Raw genomic sequence first — 22,764 nt, forward strand, 5'->3', positions numbered from 1 at the left:
TATTATGAGTGGTGGAGTGATATGAGTTCTCTGTGGCGGTGCGGACAGCTGGGCAGGGATGTGGCTGCTGCCGCTCTGCTCTGCTCTGATAAGAGCCTATCAAGATGAAAGAAAGAAGTCAGGAATTGCAGGCCCCGCCGTTCGCTGTCATGCAGCAGCACAAACGTACACACAGACCCAGAGGACATTGCAGCACATCCGTGGTCGTGCCATATTCACTCACATAAGTCTATGTACGCACATGCATTGACAGACACACACACACAACATGCCTGTTCCGTTGACAGTATCTCGACAGAAGCAGTTTGATCTGACACTGGAGTGTGTTGTTGGACAGTTGGGAGGTTGTGTGGGACAGACAGCATTGTGTGTCACCAGTGGACTTTGGGGACAATTTTCTGGTTCCCGAGAAACAGGCTTCTTGGTAGGCGTTGGTCTTATCTCTGCCATGCAGTGCTACAGGACATACCCAGGAGGGCTCTCTCTCTCTGTTTCTCACACACACACACACACACACACACACACACACACACACACACACACACACACACACACACACACACACACACACACACACACACACACACACACACACAAACGCACAAACGCACGCACACAAATGCATGTCTCTCTATAGTTGTGAGGACACTCATTGACATAATGCATTCCTTTTCCCCTAACCCTAACCATCCAAACTAAATGCCCTTGACCTTACCCTGACCCTAAACCTAAACCTAAACCTAATTCTAATCCTAACCCTAAAACCAAGTCTTAACCCTCAAACAGCCCATTGAAAAGTGTGGACTGGTCAAAATGTCCTCACTTTCCAAAAATGTCCTTACGCTGTAGGGTCTATACTTAAAATGGTTCTCACAAAGGTATAAGTACGGGACACACACACACACACAGCTCCCCCATTCTTCTTAAGTTCCCCCATTATCATCAGCAGTTACTTACATTTTTAGTCAGCACATTTTTATATATATATATATATATATATATATATATATATATACATATAATCTCAGGATCCTGTAACAGTTCTCTCAGTCTATATAAAACTATGTAATTGTGTTTTTCTTTTAAACTTTCACACCAGTTTTATGATCTTAAGTTTTGTTGCTTATTACCCCAACCAAGGAGGTCAAGTTTCTGTGTGTCTGTCTGTCTGGCTCTTTGTTCCTTTGTTTATTAGTAGGTTAATGCAAAAACTACAACGTTTCCAATTTCCATCTAACTTAGTGGAGGGCCTGAGAAGATCCCAGTACACATTGGTGTGGATGCATAATAATAATATTAAGTTCCTCCATTTTATTACAGCAATGCATGTGGTGATTGTGTGGAGTAAAATAATATAAACGTTATTCAAAGTTTGTTTTTGCTGCATCATTCCATCAGATGGAAATATTCAAAGTTTCTAGTGTACAATTCTTTATCCAATAGTCCAACATTCAGTCATCTTTGACAACGACCTGGTCTCCAGTTGAAGTTGAAATAAAGTTATAAATAAGTTGAGTTTGATCAGAGTTTGGCTGAGTCGACTGATTGGATCATCAGTGGCTCAGTTAGGTTCAGGATGTTATGTCTTGTTGCTGTATGTGTTTTGGTGTGTTTGATATTTTAAATGTAGTGTTATACAATGTTACTGAATTCAAATATCAAACATTTTAATATTTAAATATCAGCAGACATATCGTAGATAACACCACCTGCCAGCTCCAACAGAGAGTGGAGGAAAGGTGAATCGCCTGAGGCCTATACTGCCCTCTAGTGGTAACTTTGAAAACATTATTTACATCTAATTTCCAATAGATTATTATGATCAGAATCAGAATCTGAAATACTTTATTGATCCCAGGGGGAAATTGTGTTTGTTACAATAGCTCCATGCAAGAGTAGAAATATAAGCTTTGAAAGATTTAAAAGAATATATGAAATAAAAGAAAAAGAAAAAGAAAAGAAAATATGAAATATATACAATATGTGCGTTCTGTACGTTGAGTATTTAGTGCAGGCATGGATATGTGCGGATATTGCTGGCATTGTAATGAGTCCATTCTGTTGACTCAGAGTGTCTGATACTCAGAGGGAGGAGTTGTATAGTTGGATTACTTCCTGTGGCGCTCTGTGGTGCATTTTGGTATTATTTATTATTATATTAAATTAGGATGACATTTTTGATCCAAACCTACTAATGTGCAGTGACATACAAACATAATCAAGAAAAAAGTACCAATTATAAATACAGAAATAAAAAGTACAAATATTACACGTATACAATTATAATATTAACTAATATAGTTTTAGCCCACAAGTCTTAAATCAATTTAATTTGCTTTTCCAGATTTGAATATGGAATCATCTTTTATGTCCAGTCAGTGAATCGTGTCTGTGTTTTAGTGGTGAGGGGGACAGAGTCCAGAGGTCAGACTTATCATGTGATGCCTTCACTTTGGGTGTTTTGAGAAACATGGGCTATAACAGACAGGACTTTCTTTCTTTCTTTCTTTCTTTCTTTCTTAGTTATACTCGTTTCTTTACGTAACAATTAAAGTTGATGATTATAAAACATAATTCGAAATAATACTTGTTTTTTAGATTTTCCTTTAAGGAAAGGAAATAGGTGGTGGTGGTGGATTTATGACCTCTCTAGTTTTTAACATAGGCCCTCATTAAACACTACTTGGACTCACAGCCTATGCTCACAGCGCACGTCAAACAATCGAAAGTGAAAATCCCGAGCAGCACTTGAAGGACTCGCCAGCAGCTGGAGCTCCGGTGGAAACGAACGTGAACATGAGCGAAGGGAAAGCGGGTGTAACTGTGAAAGTGGTCCTCATAGGAAACTCTGGGTAAAGACTCTCAGCTTGTGTCTCAACATATCACGTCATGAGATGAAATGTTTGCTTTATCGCTTCATCGACAGTAACTTTCAGTTTCTGAGACTGTAAAGATTTATGCTGACAGGAGGTTTAATCCACATGGATCATCTATGGGAACGGTTTATAATCTGTGCTTAAACGTGTGGAGCAGGAAGAAGAAGAGTTTCTGTTGGAGGAGATAGATTTGAGTGTGCTGCACCTTTACCTGCTGTGTGTGTGTGTGTGTGTGTGTGTGTGTGTGTGTGTGTGTGTGTGTGTGTGTGTGTGTGTGTGTGTGTGTGTGGTCCAGGTACTCATGTTGTGGGGACCTAAATTTGAAATCAAATCCCAATAACATAAATCATAAATTTTTAAGTTGAAGACATTAAAGTTAGGTTAAGATCAAGGTTAGTAGTTACTATTTGGTTAAATTTAGCCTACGTTTTCTGGAAAGCAAGCCTATGTAATGTCATGGAAACTTGACTGTTGTGTGTGTGTGTTTGTGTGTGTGTGTGTGTGTGTGTGTGTGTGTGTGTGTGTGTGTGTGTGTGTGTGTGTGTGTTTACTCAGGGTGGGTAAATCCTCCTTCACGAACAGATATGTGAATCACCGCTTCACCAACATGTACCGGGCCACAATAGGAACTGACTTCCTCTCTAAGACGGTGAACATAGATGGAGCCACAGTCACTCTGCAGGTAACTCTACTGTCTGACCTCATGTTCAGGAGCAGGACACTGATGCATGTTCATTTCTCTGTATCATGTGGAGAGTCTCAGCTTTGACATCCTCCATTGCTACTAAAAGCCACCATGGTCCATCCCTCTCCTCCCCTCTCTGTTGAACCGAGGCAGCCACAGACTCGTCCAGCCACATGCCTCAAAGGGCTTGCGGGGCTCCTTTGTGCCATCGGCCATCAGACTGCACAACGCCACAGCACCCACAGTCTCAAATCCATTATCCAAGAAAGACTGCTGCACATATTGTATATCGTGTATTACAAGGAATTTGGACAAATTGTCCGATGACACAACCTTTATCCTCATCTTATGTAGCACACTAGAAAAACTGCCTTGTATATAGTATTTCTATTTTTATTATTTATTATTATTATTATTATTTTTAAATTATTATTTATGTAGTATGTTATTCATACTACATTTTCCCACTGCGCTGTTTCTCCATTGTGCTGCTTTGTCAATTGTGAATTTCCTCTACAGAGGATTAATAAAGGTACATCTCATCTCATCTCATCTTATCTTATCTTATTCCTCTCCCTCTCCCTGTGTCAGCTGTGGGACACAGCCGGAACAGAGAGGTTCCAGTCTCTGGGTACACCTCTGTACAGAGGAGCTCACTGCTGCATGCTGGTCTTCGATGTCACGTCCAAAGCCAGTTTCTCTGCCCTGGAGCTTTGGAGGAAGGAGTTCCTGTTCCAGGCCGAGCCCCAGGACCCAGCTGACTTCCCTTTTATTGTTATGGGCAACAAGAGTGACCTGGGTGACCGGGAGGTCAGTCACATCAGTTGATAAGTAACACTCCGTCAAGGAGGTTGTGTTTTCATACCTGTCCATTCATTTGTATGTTTGTCAGAAACCACCTTTAAAAGCAACAATAAAACTTGGTGGAAGGATGTAGATCAGGGAAGAACCCATTACATTTTGATGTGGATAAGGATCAGGGGGCAATGTAGGATTTTTTTTTTTCATTTTCGTTTTTCAACATTTTCATTATTTTCTAGAGAATAATTCATGGTTCTTGATGAAAAAAATCTGGTACATTTAGGGAACTGACACTATGAATGTGTGAAGTGTGTATTATTAAAGGGGACTGTTTGGGCGTTGGTAAAGGTTTGTGCTCTATTGAGAACAATTCAACCACCACTTGACACACAAGTTTAATGCATTTCAGGAAAAAGCCGATCAAACACCCTTCAGTTCATGTGTTTCTTCAATGATATCCAGAATGATGAGAATATTATATATAATAAATATATAAAAATATAAAAACTAAAATGGAACTCATTAGAGTGTATACCTCCACCAAGGCCAAACAATCCTTGGTATGATCGTCTAGTTCTCACTGCAGAAATATAAAAGGAAAAAAGAAATGGTGATCTGACTTATGCTCTGTGGATGAATAAAAACACGACAGGATATTGTGTGATAGCTGGAGATTGATTTTTTTTATTAAAGGATCAACCTACAACTATCAGCAACTATTTCTAATAATTGATGAATAACATATAATTTTTTAGAGCAATAAATTGTAAACTTTCTGCGGTTGCAGAGGATTTGATGCATTTCTTTGTCATATCGTTGTAAACTGGTCAAGTTGAACAAGACAACTGATTTATTTATTTAACATATTTAAAAACATGCTTTAAAAAGCTTTAGGGTGCACAGAGTGGAAGTCTTTACTTTCCAGAGTAGAGCTCACTGACATGTTGTTTTTGTCTTTATTGTAGAAACTGATTTGTGACGTCAGATTCTGTTGTAATCATATTTCTCATGGTGTGCCCTCTGCGGTCCTGTCAGTTCTCAGTATTGTCTCCTCCTGCAGGTGTCTTGCAGGATGGCTAAGCAGTGGTGTGAAGAAATCGGAGCAAACTACTTTGAAGGGAGCGCCAAAGAAGATGTGGGTGTAGAGAAGCCGTTTTTGAGAGCGGCTCAGATCGGACTACAACAGGTGATTTACTTTCATTAATTTTTTTCTGTTCTGTATTTGAGAAGAAAGACATCAAACCTCTCTCTCTGTTTAACATGTTTATTTTTTGATGATAAAAGATACATTACTCCCTACAGTACAAAAAACACACATTGGAAAATACAGGACATTTCCAGATAACCTGCAAACAGCCGACAGAAACTCGCAACACCTGTGAGTGCTGAGAGCAGCACTCGTCCCCGCGTGGGAGGGAAAGTTCAGAGAGACCTCGGCACTGCTGATGATGACCTATCTAACGAGGGTGCAAAAATAGTGACCCAGCAAAGGTACTGTGGAAGGAAAGGACACAATTGTATACCACATGGAGAGAGGAACAAACTCATTAAATGTTTTTTCTTTTTTTGAGAACCTTCAGCTTATGGTCTAACTTAAGGCATCACTACTAAAATACACTGCTTTTGCATGCATGTCTAGTTTTGTTCAACAGACACACTGACACGCACAAAATCATGAATGCATATGAAGAGAAAGGTTTTGTCTCTAGAAAGAAAAATCAGGGAGAAAACCACAAACGGAAGCCGAGGCGCGAGCCGGAGAAAAGGCGGCAAGCGGAAAACCTCGGCTCTGATCGTCCTCTCTGGCCGTTACCATCAACATCTGAATTCACCCTTTAAAAAGTAGATTTACACTCATGTCCGCTCAGAAACCTCCTCCCTGTACAAGTTTGTACTGTAATGAACCGAGCAGTGATTCAGACTCCTACAGTGAATCAGCTTGACAGAAGCAAATTAGAACAATCAGGGAGACTATATATATTTATATATATATATATTTGTTTCTTTTATAAGTAAAGACACAAAAGGCAATCAAGAGATGACCAACATGTAAAAACAGTTTGTTACAGGTAATTATATAAAAGGCCAAGATGTTTTTTTTTCTTTGTTTTATTCTTGCTCTATGAACGAACTAATTTACAAGTGAGTACACTCCGGCTGTGTAAGCTTTCTTCCCAAGACATCCCCATTCAAAGACATACGGGTTTACACGTCAGTTAGCTTGCACACCATCTGTAGTCTGAAATACAGAGCCGTGGAAGGAAAAAAATTAAAATTTATTAAATGGATTCACATACATCAATAGGATAGGGAAAATAGGTCTACTAATATAATTTGCCATTCTAAAAATTAAAGAAGAGGTGAGACACCACATTCATGAGCATAAAAAGCGTAGGACAACTGATTTGGGGTATTTAGGGGGAAAGGTATGAAAACATCTGGTGTTATTCTGTCCACCTACCTACCCCCCTGCAGAAATTCCATGTTTGGCAAACAGAGCAACACAAGCATTGAGTAGTAAACAAAAGTAAAAACTCTCCTCTCCCTGGGTCCACTTCAAAGTTCCCTTCAGTCCTGTAACCTCTCCGGTTCTACTTGGAACAAATACAAAAGTCTTTCTCTCTTTCGCCTCAATCTGTTAACAACAGGACATACGACCAACTGAATGAAGATGTTTTTTTCTTTAAAAATATAGTGGCAACCTCAACACAGCCACCAATCTTCCCACAAACACAAACTATGGGGATGAACAACAGTTAAAAAAAGTGATGCTTTTAAAAATGCACACAACATACACATACACACAGGAGAAAAAAAGCTTAAAAAATACAAAAATAAACTACACAAAAGATCTGCGTCATTGCTTGCTAATTTTTTGGGAAGATTTTTGCAAGTTTTTTTTCTGTGTGTGCTGCAAGTCTCCATTCTAGCAAAGTCTGTCATGTCGTTCATTCTCCACAAATCTCTTCCTTTGTTGTTCTTTTCTTTGTCCACTTCAAAGTGTCGGCCACCAGTCCTCATATCGGGGGAAAAAAGCGCACAGTGATGACAATACCAGGAGACTGGAGTCCAGTACGATGACTATACAGACTTGGCTCTTGATGATGCAAATTTGTTTTGAGCAAAAAAGAAAGGAAAAAATGATGTCCTCTGTCATCGAGGACAAGTGCTTTATTTGTTTCCATACCGATTTTTCCTCTCATCTAATCTAATGCCTCCAAAGCCTTTTTTCCAACACTGTACACCATTTCATGTAGTCTCTCTCTACATCCCCCCAGGATTCACAAAACAAAGACAAAAAAAAAAAAAGGTAACATTGCGCTCAGGCTGACTCCCAGTTTGTGAAAGATGTAAATGCTTCTCTATACTGCTCAACTACTGAAACAAGCCAAAAATAGATGTTAAAGGATGGAAGAGGATGTGGCTGAAAAAAAGATAATGTGCTTCTAAGTTTTTGTTGCTCTAAAAATAGTACGACCAACAGAACGAGGAGGAAGGAGGGTTTTTATCTACAGAAAACATCTCAGATTGACTTTCATCTCGGCTTCATACGGTTGTTCTGCCTCCACTGCTGTCTTGATCTGAGACTTGAGGGTGGAAGATGAGATTAGGATGAGGAGGATGAGGAGGTGGAGGAAGGGTGAAGGTCAGTCTTCCTGATAAAAGGACAGCGAGTGGAAAAAGGACAAAAGACTGGGAGGGGTCTCTGGGCAACCTCACTGGTCCGTCCTTGCTTTCTTTGGACCAGTAGCCTTACTGTGAAGCACACATAAATCCAGAGTAAGCATTGCATGTTTTTCTTTCATCAGTGTCATGTCAAGGTGGAGCCTGTATGCACAGTATGAAATGTCAACACTGTACTTACGTATCAGGAGAGGTGCCTGGTCTTTTGGGGGCCGGTTTTGCTGAGGCAGCATCTTTGCCAGATTCTACGAAGCACCACATTTGTTAAAAATCTGTTCCTTTGTTAAATATTAACATTCAAGTGTTAGCTTTTGATATGCCGTGCTCACCTTGCAGCCATCGAACTTGCGTGGCAGGACCATAGCCCTTCTCGTTGCGGGCGGCGATGCGGAAGATGATGGCAGGCTTGGTGGTGTAGTCGATGTGGGCGTTGGAGAGGCTGGACGACTGCACCAAGCACGACGGGTTGGGTCCACAGTACACCCGCATGAAGGCTAGCTGGGCTGGGGTGGAGGCCTTGGCTTCAGCTGTCTGGTTGCTCTGGATGGCAAGATACACGGAGTATTCGATGATCTTCCCTGATGTCACAGAGGGTGGCTCCCAGGTCAGGTGGGCACCATCTGGGCTCTGAGGAGGAAAAGTGAATAGATACGAATCAGTCCCTGAAAGCATGGCTTGTGAGATTATCCAGTGTTATAGTAGAATTCCCAACAAAAACGAGACAACGGGGGGAAATGGTTCACTGGAGTGTTACCTTGCTGATTTTGATGGCGCAAGGGGCCCCTGGGAAGCCTGGTAAGCAAGTCTTGAAAGCTGAAATCTCTGAGAACGCTCCGCGACCGCAAGCGTTGATTCCAGCAACACGGAACTTATAAGCTGTTCCAGGCTGCAACTCCATTTTCTTCATCTGGCTGTAGTCTGGCATGACACCAGAGTCATCCTTGCAAACAGAAAAATAGGATATGAGAGATGCACTGAGAAACTTTACATGCAGTTATCTGACCATGAAGGAAGCCTCCTGTGACACTTACATCTCCATGAGAATCATCTGCTGGCACATAGAAGTGGGTGACAACCATATTTGTCACTTTTACGATTCCAACATCAAACCACTGATTCTCTTTCTTTACAACTGGTTTCACTGGGGTTGGCTGAGGAGCTTGCTTCTGTATAGAACAAAAAAAGAAAATGCTCATTCATTTAAAAAAAAATAGAAAAATGTCTGTGTGGACCAAGTTCAGTAATTGTACAAGGACTCACCTCTCCCTCTATGCCATTGGCGACTTCTGCTAGAGCAGCTGCTGCTTGCAGCTTGGCTGGACTTGCCACCGACACAGAGGGTGCAAAGGTGCTTGATGGAGCAAGTGCTGTAGAGAGAAAAGGCATAATACAAAATAGTCAGCCTATTGTACTCAGCAAAATCCAAACTATAAAAACAAACAACAAGTCTTACTCTCAGCAGTAGTACGTGGCAGCAGAGATGCTACAGCACTGGTGACTGCGGCAGCCATCTCGTTGTGTCCGTTGCTCTCGACAGAGGGGTCATTGAGGCTGTCGGCAGGGGCGAGGCCTTCAGTAGGTAAGCTTGCATCAACGGTGGCCTGCTGGGCTGCAGCCTGAGCCTCCTGCAGCTGCTGCTGCTGTTGTACCAGAGCTGCGAGCTCCTGCTGGGTCAGCATGATGGGGATGTTTGTGGGCTGCTGGCTCTCTCCAGCCGAATCGCCTTCATCTGTAGACATGGAGAATATTTAGGAATTCATTCAAACCACAACCGTGGCGTCTTTATGAGACGCAAGATCTTTGTGGAAGTTGCAGAGGTTGTTCTCCTGAAGACCATCCAGTTGTTAGCTACAATAAAATAAAAAAACTGCACTCCCTCTCTTTTCTCCAATTGACTAAGGCCAGACTTTGTCCCTTGAGGCCACTCTTTAAAAATTACAATTGAGTTAGCAGAAAAATACTTGCTGTACAAGCTTATGGTTAAACTTACGCATTACAGCTTGCTGAGCTGCCTGGAGGACAGCCTGGATAGCGAGGGCCTGGGCTTCTTCAGTGGCTGCTGCCTGAGCAGCGGCCTCTGCTGCTGCGGTCACAGCCAGCTCCTCGTCCGACAGCCCTGTCACCATAAGTGTAGCTCCCTGACCCTCAGACATCAGCTCTGAGGGCAGGTTCAAATCTGTCGCTGCTGCTTCTCCCTGATAGAACACAGAAGTTGCATCAAATGATTGAAAAACGCATTCAAAATTTGGAATTTCATAATGTGGAGCCAGCACTGGCTTTGTGTGACATCATACTGTATTTACTTCTGCTTGTGTCTCCATAGCAGTAGCTCCCTCCTCTGCTGGTGCAGCTTCTGCTGATACTGCCTCATTAGTTTGCATTGGTTCCTCTGTAGAGCTGGCGGCAGTACTCACACCCTCTGTGATTGATGAAATTGACTGGAAAGAAAATATATTTAAAAAAAAATACCAATTCTCTTACATTACATCATCAGATGCACACATGCAGCCCTGAGATAGGGTAAGGGTTAGTAGTATGCACTATTCTTACTGGTACAGAGGGCCCTGGGGCTGGTGTAGACTGAGTGACAGTAGTGATGGCCCTGCCCTGGGTGGTGGTGGTGGTGGTGGCGGCTGCGGTGGCTGCGGCAGCGGTGGCGGCGGCTACGCCGGCAGTGGCTACGCCTGTTGCTGCAGTGGTAGAGGCCACTTCTGTGCTGCTGGTACCTTCAGTTCCTTCCTCTGTCTGCTGGGCTGCTGGTAGGATACAAATACATAATTAAACTGTGATCCTCATTAAAGCCTTTTCATTTCCTGAAAATAAGGCAAGTTTCTACCATGGCAAGTCAGCATTTGTGAAACTACTTTTGCTGTGTGTGTTAGTAGAAGATTAAGAACATAAAAAACTTTTGAATAACATCAGCAATAATTCAAACCTGTGCCTTCGCCTGTCTCCATGCTGCAGGTGGCAGTGGTGGCTGTGTTGGTGGTCCCGGTCTCGTGTGTTTCACAGGGTGGGTTGGAGCACACCCTCTGGACCGTCCCTGTTGCTGTGTTGGTCTGGTCGCCTCCCATACTGGAGGTTGCTGTAGATGGGGTGTTGGTGGTCCCTGTCTCATGGGTTTCGCAGGGTGGGTTGGAGCACACCCTCTGCACGGTGCCTGTCTGGCCTGCGTTCATGTTAGACGATGCCTGAGTGGCTGTGTTGGTGGTTCCTGTCACGTGGGTCTCACAGGGTGGATTGGAGCACACCTGCTGGGACCCACCCATGTTAGCGGATGCTGTGGTAGCTGTGTTAGTTGTCCCAGTTTCGTGGGTCTCGCATGGTGGGTTGGAGCACATACGGAGCGCAGACATGTTTGAGGATGCAGTTGTGGCTGTGTTGGTGGTTCCCGTTTCATGGGTCTCGCATGGTGGGTTAGAACAGACCTGCCTGGCTCCAATCGTAGCAGAGGAGGTGGTGGCTGTGTTGGTGGTTCCGGTTTCATGGGTCTCACAAGGTGGGTTGGAGCAGACCTGTCCAGCTCCAATTGTGGCCGAGGAGGTGGTGGCTGTGTTGGTGGTTCCTGTCTCGTGGGTTTCACAGGGTGGGTTGGAGCAGACCAGGGTGACGGTCCCAGATCCCTCTCCAGCTGCTCCAGCCTCAGTGGAACTGGGCTGCTCGGAGGTTGGTGAAGCCAGGATGGAAACCGGTAGATCCTGCACTGGTTGAGCTTCTACTCCACTCGGAGTTGTGATTAAAGTCACCTGGGTTGGCTGGTTCTGAGAAGAGGACAGCAATTTCAGTCTAGTTTTAGTTTCAGCAATACAGTATGCTTTAGACACATAAATAAATAATTGTATTCTCTGTATCACGGTGAACTTTGCTTTTAGGTTGTAATCTAAATTCTTATGTTGCAAACTGTTGCCACGAACTTCCAGATGATAGATATGCTACATTCAGCCAGATGGATGACAAGATAACGGGGCCTACCTGCACTGTGATGGTAGAGGAGGCCAGAGTGGAGGCAGAGGTCAGGCTGGTCTGAGCAGCTGACACAGTTATGGCAGCTGGGCTGATGACCTGGCTGGACAGGGTCGAGATGGTTCCTAGCGTGGTGATGGGGGTGACTAGAGAGGCTTTGGAACTGTCCACCGTGCCTCCTGCCAGGCTGCTGGAGACGGTGCCAGTGACTGTTCCAAGAGTGGTGACACCTAGAAGAAAGAGAAGTGGCATTAATGAATATGTATATAGATATATAAGAAAGAGAGAGAGGGAGAAAAAAAGATCCACAAAAAACAGAATATTTGATAATGTTTTTAAGCACTTTTAAACATGATTATTCTTACCAGTAGTCCCCTTCACAACCAGAGTTGTGACAGTGGGCTTCACAGCAGACACTGTCACAGGTGTTACAAGCCGAACACCACCCACTGTGCTCATGGGCACAGTACGCAAAATGGTTCCTGGTTGTCCGGGGGCCCCCTTCAAAACCACCTTTAGATATAAAATTCAGAGTTTGTTTTCTCAGTTGCTTCATAAATGGGCAGAACAAGTCCTCTACCACAAAGATGACATCTACAAAACCTAGCTCACATATGGCGTCAGTTTACCTGTGTCAGTCCCTGCTGGCCGGCTGCAGTAGCAAGTTTGGGCACGGCAGTGATGATTTTACCAGGAGTTCCAGTGGTCATCACCTTCGTGGTCAGAATTGTGATAGGCGTTTTCATGCCTGCACTGCTTGTCACACCTGTGTGGACAAAAGAATGACTGTCTGAAATAAGTTTTTATCTGATTATGTCTTGATCAGTTTTTTCGGTTTAATATTGATTGGCGAGAAGCACTTTGTTATGCGATATGAAAAGATTAGCACAAATTAAGTCTAAAATTAACTCACTAAAGCCGTTTTCAGACATGACCTGCAGATTAAGTCCAGAGAATTGGGTACAGACTTTACTTTTCACACATGCACAACGGCAGAGGCAGGAAGTAACTTATTAATTCCTGCGGAGATCAAATGATTTTCTTGACAACACACAGTCACCGGTGTCGGATCTTATCGCCACAAACTCTATTGACATCTTCGTCTGTGGCTTGTACTTGTACACTTTTTCACCCAGAGATCTTTGTTTTCTTTTAGTTTTTCTCATTGCCTAAACTGCAGAGCCTCTAGCTCGGACATTTGTGTTCACACATGCACCTCCTCTGAAGAAAGTGCAGAGAATCTCTGGAGTTCAGTGCATGTCTGAAAGCAGCGTATGATTTACTGCCCGGCTCTCAAATGTCAATGTGCTTGGAGTCATAAGAATTAAAAAAAATATATAACAAGAATAAAAGACTCCTTTTGTAGTATCACATCTTCTCCACATGCCTGGAAAATCAACTTGATAATTAAAGCAGAAAATATTTTTTCTCAAATATTCATCTTGTTGAGGAGTTGTTACTACTCAAACTTTTATGAACATCACTTAATTTATTTCAGTTATAATGTGCAGGTTGAGGTTTGTAGTTGTATCACGGTAAATGAGTGGGTTTGGACCTGTGGCTCCGGACTGGCTCATGATGGCCGACATGGGGATAGTCTTAATGATGGTGGTGCCCTGCTTAGTGGTGGGAGAGACGCCGCTAATGTTGAGGATAGTGGGCTTGTGTCCTGTGCCTCCAGCCTGGGAAGTGGTGATGATGGTTGTGGGCTTGCCGTCAGCAGAGGTCACAAGCTTCAGGATGGTGCCTGCTGGGAGGGGACCCTTTGTCTGGGGAGAGAGGCACACGTCATCAAAACTGTCTGGAGAAAGTCATCTGGTACCTGTCTCAGGAGTTTTATGCCAGCTCCTGTTTTTTTCGTGCACTCATGCAGATAGCTGACCTGTATGAGCTGTGCGAGAGGGTTAGTTGAACCCTGGCCAGAGATAGCTGTCTGCACTGGCTTGGTTTGTACCACAGACATCATCTTGCCAAGGTTGGAGATCTGCCGACATAGGAGAGAGACTCAAGTTCATGAGTCACCAGAAAACACCAGACAGTACAGGGAGTTCAGTGGGTAGGTGGACCACTAAACTGGTGGCTCTAAGATTCATTCCAGTTCTAACTGATCGACAGTCATGCAGATCACTAACATCATGCTCCCTGTTTTCTTTGGGTCACTGCACGGCAACCTTTACTTCCTCCCTACTGGTTCTAACTCAGTGCATGTTGTCACTGTCTTGTGACATGACATAAGAAAACAAAACACCCCCACACACACAAAGACCTGTGTGTGAAAAGGGATTTACAGAACCCATGATTTACAGCATGCGTGTGAAAGCACCAGAGGGTGCTCTCAGAGTGATGTTTCAGTATTACATTGTGCTTAAGAGTCCTGTTTTCTTACCAGAGTGCCACCGCTGCCCATGGTGAGGGGACTCTTGACCAGGGTGATGGTCTTAGTGACTCCTCCCACAACAGTGGTTACCACCTGGGCCTGCTGGGCTACTGTGACTGCACCAGACTTGTGCACAGTGATGATGGGTCGGGTGGTGGTGGGAGAGGACGCAGTTGCTGTGCCCACCTGAGCTGCAGCAGTCTTCAGCATCCGGGTGGCCGGGTTACTGACCTACAAAGCACAACATTGATTTAAAAATTGATCTGTGAAGGTCAGAATGCACACAGTGTTAGAAGAGAGAACGATAAGTGAGCTCTGTACCATGAGGGGAGAGGCCATTTTCACTGTGGTTGTGCCAGGGGAAACGGCTACTGTTTTGAGAATGGTGGCACCCGCAGGAACATTGAGTAAGGTGCCTGCAGAGGAGGGAGGGATCTTCTGTGTTGCTGCGGCTGCTGCAGCTAAAGCTGCCATGCCACTCATCTGAGGACTACTGCCAATTGGCTGGAAACAGAAAAATTACACAACCATTGAAGACAATTGGTTATTTGATTATAGAACTCACAGTAGCGTTTTACTCACGACAAGATGCGTTGCAAATTGTTTGCGTACCGATCCTTGGGTGGTCTGGGCTGGCACTACCATTCGGACACCTGGAGGAAGAGATGTCAAAGTGATAGGGGATTTCCCAGGCTGGCTGGGGCGGACTGTGACAACAGATGTGCCTGTTGCAGATTGCTGGGCTGCAACTTTCAAAATAGCTGTAAAATAAGGAAATCAATGGTGAGTCTTGTGCACAGTATTTGCAGTTGTTTAACTTCCTGGTTTTGTGTCAAAAATGAACAGGGAAGATCAGAAACATAAGGAATCAGTAGAAGTGATACCTGTCTGTGGCAGGCTCTGAGCAGAGGGTGCTGCTACAGCCAGGGCAGGGCTCCTTGGAGAGTTCACAGGCTGAGAAGGGGTTGCGCTCATGACAGGTGAGGCTGCAGCTGGAGTTGCTGGGATGTCATACTTCTGTAGCTGCAATAAGTAGGTGTCAGCAGTGGAGACTGCACCCCAGCTAACCTCCAGCGAGTTTGTGTTGGCACGGACTAACTGCACCCTGGCAGGGGCATGTGGCCGCTCTGAGGAGGGAAAAGATTTAACAACATTATTGTTAGACAATCTGAGCCACTGAAATGATTCTGAATGGAAAAATCTGTAATGATACAGCACACATACCTGTTTCCAGGTACCAGAGGTCTTTACAGCAGACTTGGTTGTTCCAAGCTTTACGATAACCATCACGGCCACTCCAAACATAAAGTCTGGAATTGATGGCCACAGCACAGTGGCCCGCACGGGCTCTGGGGATATTGTCTTCCAGAGTATCCATCAACACTGTCTCCCAACACATGGAATCTGCAGACAAACATGTGATACAAAATTAACATCAGTGAAGGCTATTTACTCAATTGTTATTAAAAGTTCATTCTGAGATCATTAATATGGAGTTAGACAAACCAAGATTTAGGCAGGCTAGAGTGTTTGTGCACTTCCACTCTTTCTCATGTGTGGCCACTTTGACATCATCCATCACCAGAGGAACCCATCCTCCAAAAACATACATCCTGCAGAAGGAATTGGGGGAAAATAAATATTTTGGTACAGAGCACAGGAATTCAAACATGATTAAAAGCAGCCTTTAATATGTTGCTGGCAATGTGAAGCAGTTGTCTCACTTGTTTGTGATGGTGGTGGCAGAGTGAAGACTTCTGGGAAGTGGCGCTGTGCCGCTTACTGATGGTTTGTTCCATGTCAGGGTATCTGGGGACAATGACACAAAGTTGGATGTTATACAACCGCACCAATTCATTCTTTAATCCAAGAAGATGAATTAAAGCATTACAGTTCAGGCAATTTCACACACATTATTGAACACATTAACCTTGTATTACCTCTTGAAAGTGTGGGATTGGCAGGGTGATGATGTTTAATCGCATTTGGGAAGACTGGGTGTAAATGACAACATCCTCTCTATGGGCTGCCAGAGGGGCATTTATTTATTTATCAATTTTTGTGCTGCTATTTTCAAATCACATCTTAGTGACCTACCAATATCGAGTGTCCACAGATCTCCAAGACGACATCCACTCATCCCTCCATAGATTATGAGGCGAGATTTCCTGCTCGTCTTTTCTGTGTAAACCACAGCAGTGTGGCTCTCACGGGGAGGAGGCAAAACTCCGTAGGTGATTGGAATATCCCATCCAACCACACTGGAACCAGCACGAAGCTCCAGTGTGTACAGATCGTTTAGGTATCTGAGAATGAAAAACACAGATATGTCACACCCAAGTTCATGGTTGAAGTACTGTTTAATCTCAACCAGTCAAACACAAAATATCTTGGTATACCTGGGAATGTTGTTTTTTGGGTCCTCGCTGTCATTGGCCAATCCACCAAACAGGTAGCACTTGTTGCCAACCAGGGAAAAACTGTGGCCAAGACGAGGACAAGGAGGGGGCCCATTCTTTGGGTTTTTTGCTTTCAATTTCTTCCATTCCCATCTGCTGGCCTGTGTCAGCATGGTCAAAATAACATATCATCAGTCAATTAGGTCATAGCAGAAAGTGTAAAAACAAGACAAGTCCCAAGTTGACCTCATTCCTCATTCTGACAATCTGAATATAATGATACAACTTTTCCTGTGTTTAATTTGAGCCACAGACTTTGAACAACCACTAGTTCATTCAATTATTTCCCAGTGCCATCTGGACTCCAAATGAGACAGGTCCAATATCATATCCAGAAACAGTATATGTAACTTCAAATGCATTTACAGGACACAGCTTTTACAAGTTGGCCAAATGCATCACACTTGTCACATATAATTAGGGAACAGAAAGTGAAAGTACCTGTTGAGTATTTACTGTTTAGTTAGCATTACATTACTTCAGACAACAATGTAATTCTAATAAAATATATGTGAGCCCCTCAGGAGAGAATCATGTGCATCTAAAAAACAATAGTTTTTCCTGACCCCTTAAAATAAATGGATTGTACTCGATGACTTAAATCTGCCATTAAATGTAGTTCTATGGAGTAAACTGTCAGAATGAACAGACTACTATTATGCAACACACCTCCCACTCTGCATTTCACAAATCAGGATTGGTGGTTTCCTTCAACAACTGTGTCCGTAAACTTACTATCTAAAGCTAAACCCCACTGAGTGCACTCACATTAACATGTACAGTGCTGAAACGATACATTTGTATAATGTTTTCCATTTTCCTTTTATTGTGTTTCTACATCAGCAATCTCTGATTTGAAGTGACAAGCTGAAATGTAAACATGCAAACGTCAACAGATAACGTCCAGTTGGCTTTGATCCCACAGTGAGCATAGGCCTCCGCTCCATATGAGCAATGTTTGTGTTGTAAACATGTCCATCTACACATTTGCTTGCATGTAATACACAACAGTTACCGAAAGTAAAACGAACATATCTGAAATGTCCGTGTATAGGCTGAACAATATTAAAGTTTGTACGCCCATCTAATAAATTTGATTCAGAAACATGTAATTATCTTGATGTGGATATCATAATAGAGATAATTTATTTTACAGACAGATTACCTGTAGTTCATAGAGATCGTTGCTGTACTTTCCATACTCCACCATTCCACCAAACACCAGCAATCTTGTGCCATCACAGACAAAACCATACGCAGCACAACCAGGGGGGATATCACCACGGACTGCTGGGATAAACCACTGGTTTGTTGCTACAAAATTAAAAACATAATAAGGACATAAAGTTAGTACTGGAGGTGCAATGAAATCAGGTCATTCATATAGTGAAAGAAGTCTGTTGAGATGTAAACAAGGCTGCAAATTCGTGGCTGGTACAACCTGTAAACAACAGTCTTAATAAAATGGAACATGCACAACAATCTGTATTTGAGGCTTGGATACACGAACCAGATTTGGTGAATTTGCATGTTCTTATTGGTTTGTGTGCAGGAAATTGGGGCAGAAGATTTGTTTAAACCAACCAGAACCATCCATTTTATTTTAGCCCGCCTTTTTTACATGTAGTAAACGCCTTTCTCCAGCAGAGGGGGCCAAATTGAGTCAGGCCGGATCCGCTTGGCCTACTGAGGCCTGTACAGTCAAGTTCTGCACATCACTGATGGATCTTTAAAAACTGAATTACACTGTCTCTGGGTGAAGACTCCAGTTCTATACACGATGTATATCATTTCACATTAGTGTACCGGCTAATGGAAACAAAGTGCTTAGAGAAGAAAACAATAGTTCAAGTTATACACAGAAAGTTTAACTTACCGGTGTTGTATACATGCAATTCATCCACGATCCCTTCGTTCCCACCACCAAAGACAACCATAAGCTCCTTTATAGCCACAGCTCTGTGTCCATGTCTGGGCCGGGGAACTGGACCGGACCATCCGAGGACCCGCTTCCACCGCGGCTGCAGAACCGCCGCCGTGGTCCCAGACACCGCGGAGCCAGGGGCAGACATGACTTCTGTCACAGGGAACAATAAAGCAGCATTGGTCTCAACTGTTCATGTAACTGTGTTGTTCCCACGTTAATGGCCGAAGCCACTGAATAGTAGCATCTGGTAGTTCGCTGTGGCCAACTTCTGAAACAGTTAGTGCGGCCACAGCTAAACAGCTAGCTCCGGTAAACCGAGCACATCCCGGCACTGATATAACAATGAGCGGGGGAGCTTTCGAGCAACTACCCATATGTGTCTGTTAATATTGGTCTGGTGCTGCAGTTGTGCTGAGAGGGTCATGAAATCTGCCCCAGAACACAAGTTATGTCTTAGTTGTTTCTGGCCATTGAATTCAATCCATGGAAGCAGCCATCTTGCAGCCAAACAAGCCCCCGCTAACACCGCTGCCAGTATGAAAAATGGCGGAAGCCAACGAAAAAGAAAAATGCAACATAGCTAGCTAACCACACCGGCAAAGAAATATGCTACCGTAAAAACACATTTAACAAGTTAGCGGCGGGCAAACGAAGTAGAACAAAGCACAGTTGCAATACACACTTAATCCACAGTTAAATCCGTTAGCAAGCGGCGGCTATTTTCATGCTTCTGTGGGAGTCGCCATATTGTAGCTAGGAAGCCTAGCATTCTCTGTTTCCACTTTGGCGCGGTTAATAACATTGGAAAATGCTCAAAACTCCCTCTAAGCGTTATGGGTATTATGAAAACCACATATCAGAATCCACATCTAACAATTCACAGACGAAAACAAAGATTAATACAATCGCGGTGTTCAAACGGATTCAAATGTTAGCTGTGGTCCGTTAGCACTAGCGGCTAGTTGCTCAACCAAATTTGCCCAAGCTAACAGCGTTAGCTTTGCGGCTCGCATCTGTCAAAGCGTCCCCAAATTTCACAATTAAATGCAAAGTAATTTCACGCTCCTTTGATATGCATTCTTTACCTGATACAGACGCAGTTACAACAACACAGATGGGATGCAGCTAGACTGAGTTAAAGCGCATAAACAGAGTGTTATTATGTTTCATGCCGTCTCTGGAAGCAGCCATCTTTCGACAATCGGCCTACTTCTACAGCTCCCACAAGAAAAATGGCCGGGCGGTTTGCCACAACAAAACATAACAAACCGAAAAAGGCGAGCGCATTGCAATCCCCCACTCACCTACTTCGATGCAGTAAATGCAAAAGCACGGGTATGTGGTCTTCTCTTGCGGTAATAATCCAAATTCATTCGATATGTGAAGAAGTATTTCCTCTCATGCCTGCCTGGAAGCTGCCATCTTCTTGACAACCAGAGGCGGAGGAAAATGGCAGAGAGCTGGCGTCACCCAAAGTAAACATGGCGACTGAGCCCCGCTTTCTGACCATTTCACACTGTAACGCATTCACAGCTTTTGTTATTCGGCATCATGGCCCAGCGCGGGATGCTCTGTGTGGCGAGGCGCTTCAATGCGCAGCCGGAATCATTATAAAGTCAAGATATCACGAGTTTCATCATTTATAACAAGTTGTGTTATAGCGCCGGACTTATTGTCCCTTAGTAAAGATGGCGACATCCGGGCATGAACCCCGTTTATTTTAATATTGTAGGTGATGCTGATTTTATTCGTCTGTAATCGTTATAATATCATCCCATGCATGCACGATAATAGTGTTCAAGCACTAATTTACAGATTTAGCGCTCACACATATTAAAGTTACCACGCCCACACCCACCATGATGGCGCCCTCCACTGTCAACAGCACTGCGTTACTACCATCAACAATAAAGTCCTGTGTGTGTGTGTGTGTGTGTGTGTGTGTGTGTGTGTGTGTTCAGCCACACTTCACTGTATGTTATTGTAATGAATATACAAGAAGTTAAGGAGAGATTTTATGAAACCTTCTACGTTCATAAAAACATTTTATATTTTTGTGCATGCATTGTAACCCTGTAGCTATTTTTTTACATCTCCAGATAATACAATACAATGGATTTTGAATACAGGTAAGAGGCTGAACGTATAACCTAATTTAACAACAGGAAAGTTAGGAACATGATCACAATATGGAAAATATTCGTTAAATTGTATTATTTTCCAAACAATACATATACAATACATAGCTATTCCACCTGGGAATTTGTGTCAATATTTGGGTGCATGAGGATCTTATATCCAGAGGATTTTGTACCAATGCACTTGACGCTGACAGAAACCCCATGTAAATAAAGTTACTACTAATACCAACATAGTCTATGATGCTAGTGTATTGTAACCATAGACTGTATATAAAAACACCCTATGATACTCCTATACTATACAGAATTCTTCTCTTGGATTAAAAGGTGTAGGATGGATCCAATCAAGTAACTTAATTGAATCTATACAGAGATCATGGGTTTGTTTTTTAAGGCTTGCATATGCTTTAGAGTTTTTACAGTATGGATGTCTGTTTTAAATGATTTGTTTTGACTAGAATTATGAAATGTGTACATTTGTCTGTGTTATTCAGAGTAACTTTACTTGAAATCTGACTTTTAGGAGGGGAAAATGAGACTTTTGTGTTTGTTATTGAAAAATATATATTAGTAATCATTTGTTTGGCCAATGTTTTATATGAGCCACATAATTAAAGCAGATACAATGACGGTGTATACAGTGCAGCATAATCTAGATCTGGAAAACGCTTACTTTAGTTTGGAAAACGAAGTTGTCCTTTGTTGCAATTTCTTGTTAGTCCATAGGGTGGCAGCTTTGCGTGGTTTTTAATAGAATTTTCTCTGCAACTCACAGGGAGCAAGTTCTGAACAAACACAACAAAGGGCAGGTGGTTATGGTTGAATCATTTATATATGACACTACTGATCTAGTGTGAAATTTATAGAGTAAAGGAATCACAGTCGAACTTGAAGTCCCTGCACTCCCACACAGGTGTGGTATGTGAGACCACTGCTTGCACCAATAAGATAACCGTGGAATTTATCCTACTTTTATATGTGCAATAAAGCTGACAGAAACTGAAACTTTATTGATGTTCTTTTGTGGTTGATTAGTATAGTAATATTGTTGTAAAAGAAAAGAAAAAATGTCATGTCCTTTCCTAACCACTTCTCCTCGATCTCACCACTGTGGTGAGAGAATCATACTGCACTTTCACATAGGCTGTATAATTATGTGTGGCTTTTTTGATGTGGGTCAAGAAATGTTGCTTCTGCAAGGAATCCTGCGACGGCATAGAAATAGTACTACTACTACTACTACTACTACTACTACTTTAAGTCAAAGTCAAAGTCAACTTTATTGTCATTCGGACCATACAACAAGAAGTGCACAGAAGAAACCAAATTGCGTTTTTTCCTACTCCATGTGCAAATATAAAGGCAAGAAACTTAGCGCAACATAAATTGACCTAATTGACAAGACCTAAAGACAAACTAAGCCATACAAAATGAAAAATTGCAAGGATGAAAAATTGCACGTCATCTCACAGTGGTTGGATTATTGCATAGAGTAACAGTAACAGTAATGTAAACTTGTAACAGTAGATTTAAACTTGTAACAGTAATGTGAACTGCTAACAGTAGATGTAAACTTGTAACAGTGATGTAAACTTGTAACAGTAGATTTAAACTTGTAACAGTGATGTAAACTTGTAACAGTAGATGTAAACTTGTAACAGTGATGTTAACTTGACACTGGTGAATATCAATAATGTGCTTGAGTGGTGAAACATTGAATTATTTCAGAAAATATAGCAGCATTTTAGAAGATATGAGTTTATGGGAGCTGAATATATGTGTTCAGCAGTTCAACAGTGATCAGGCCAGCATATTTGTATTGTTAAAGGGAATTGAGTAATCTGATGGCCT

The 22,764-nt window shown here is 42.7% G+C and overlaps 2 protein-coding genes across 4 annotated transcripts; one reads left to right on the forward strand and one right to left on the reverse strand.

Moving 5' to 3' along the window:
• The first annotated feature begins 2,719 nt into the window (after positions 1–2,719).
• Positions 2,720–5,935, forward strand: si:dkey-13a21.4 (uncharacterized protein LOC494576 homolog). The gene is made up of 5 exons (XM_035151628.2): positions 2,720–2,852; positions 3,432–3,558; positions 4,153–4,371; positions 5,423–5,548; positions 5,665–5,935. The coding sequence occupies exons 1-5, from the start codon at positions 2,797–2,799 to the stop codon at positions 5,749–5,751; spliced, it is 615 nt and encodes a 204-aa protein (XP_035007519.1). The 5' UTR covers positions 2,720–2,796; the 3' UTR covers positions 5,752–5,935.
• Positions 5,936–6,619: 684 nt separating this feature from the next.
• Positions 6,620–20,345, reverse strand: hcfc1a (host cell factor C1a). Of its 3 annotated transcripts, none has more exons than XM_035151626.2 (28): positions 20,077–20,345; positions 18,722–18,922; positions 18,011–18,159; positions 16,786–16,946; positions 16,484–16,692; positions 16,111–16,195; positions 15,893–15,999; positions 15,611–15,790; positions 15,271–15,513; positions 14,999–15,147; positions 14,708–14,890; positions 14,396–14,617; positions 13,892–13,993; positions 13,565–13,778; positions 12,639–12,775; positions 12,375–12,522; positions 12,019–12,239; positions 10,982–11,807; positions 10,597–10,802; positions 10,341–10,484; positions 10,037–10,241; positions 9,500–9,775; positions 9,307–9,413; positions 9,078–9,212; positions 8,801–8,986; positions 8,376–8,673; positions 8,228–8,291; positions 6,620–8,118 (listed from the first exon to the last, which is right to left on the reverse strand). In XM_035151626.2, the coding sequence occupies exons 2-28, from the start codon at positions 18,915–18,917 to the stop codon at positions 8,079–8,081; spliced, it is 5,193 nt and encodes a 1,730-aa protein (XP_035007517.1). In that variant the 5' UTR covers positions 18,918–18,922; positions 20,077–20,345; the 3' UTR covers positions 6,620–8,078. The 3 variants fall into 3 exon arrangements, with proteins under 3 accessions (XP_035007517.1, XP_035007516.1, XP_035007518.1); XM_035151625.2 differs by having other exon boundaries at positions 14,969–15,147; XM_035151627.2 differs by having other exon boundaries at positions 10,350–10,484; positions 20,077–20,343.
• Positions 20,346–22,764: the final 2,419 nt, after the last annotated feature.

This window comes from Hippoglossus stenolepis, chromosome 3, assembly GCF_022539355.2.
Source record: "Hippoglossus stenolepis isolate QCI-W04-F060 chromosome 3, HSTE1.2, whole genome shotgun sequence".
Lineage (NCBI taxonomy): Eukaryota > Metazoa > Chordata > Actinopteri > Pleuronectiformes > Pleuronectidae > Hippoglossus > Hippoglossus stenolepis.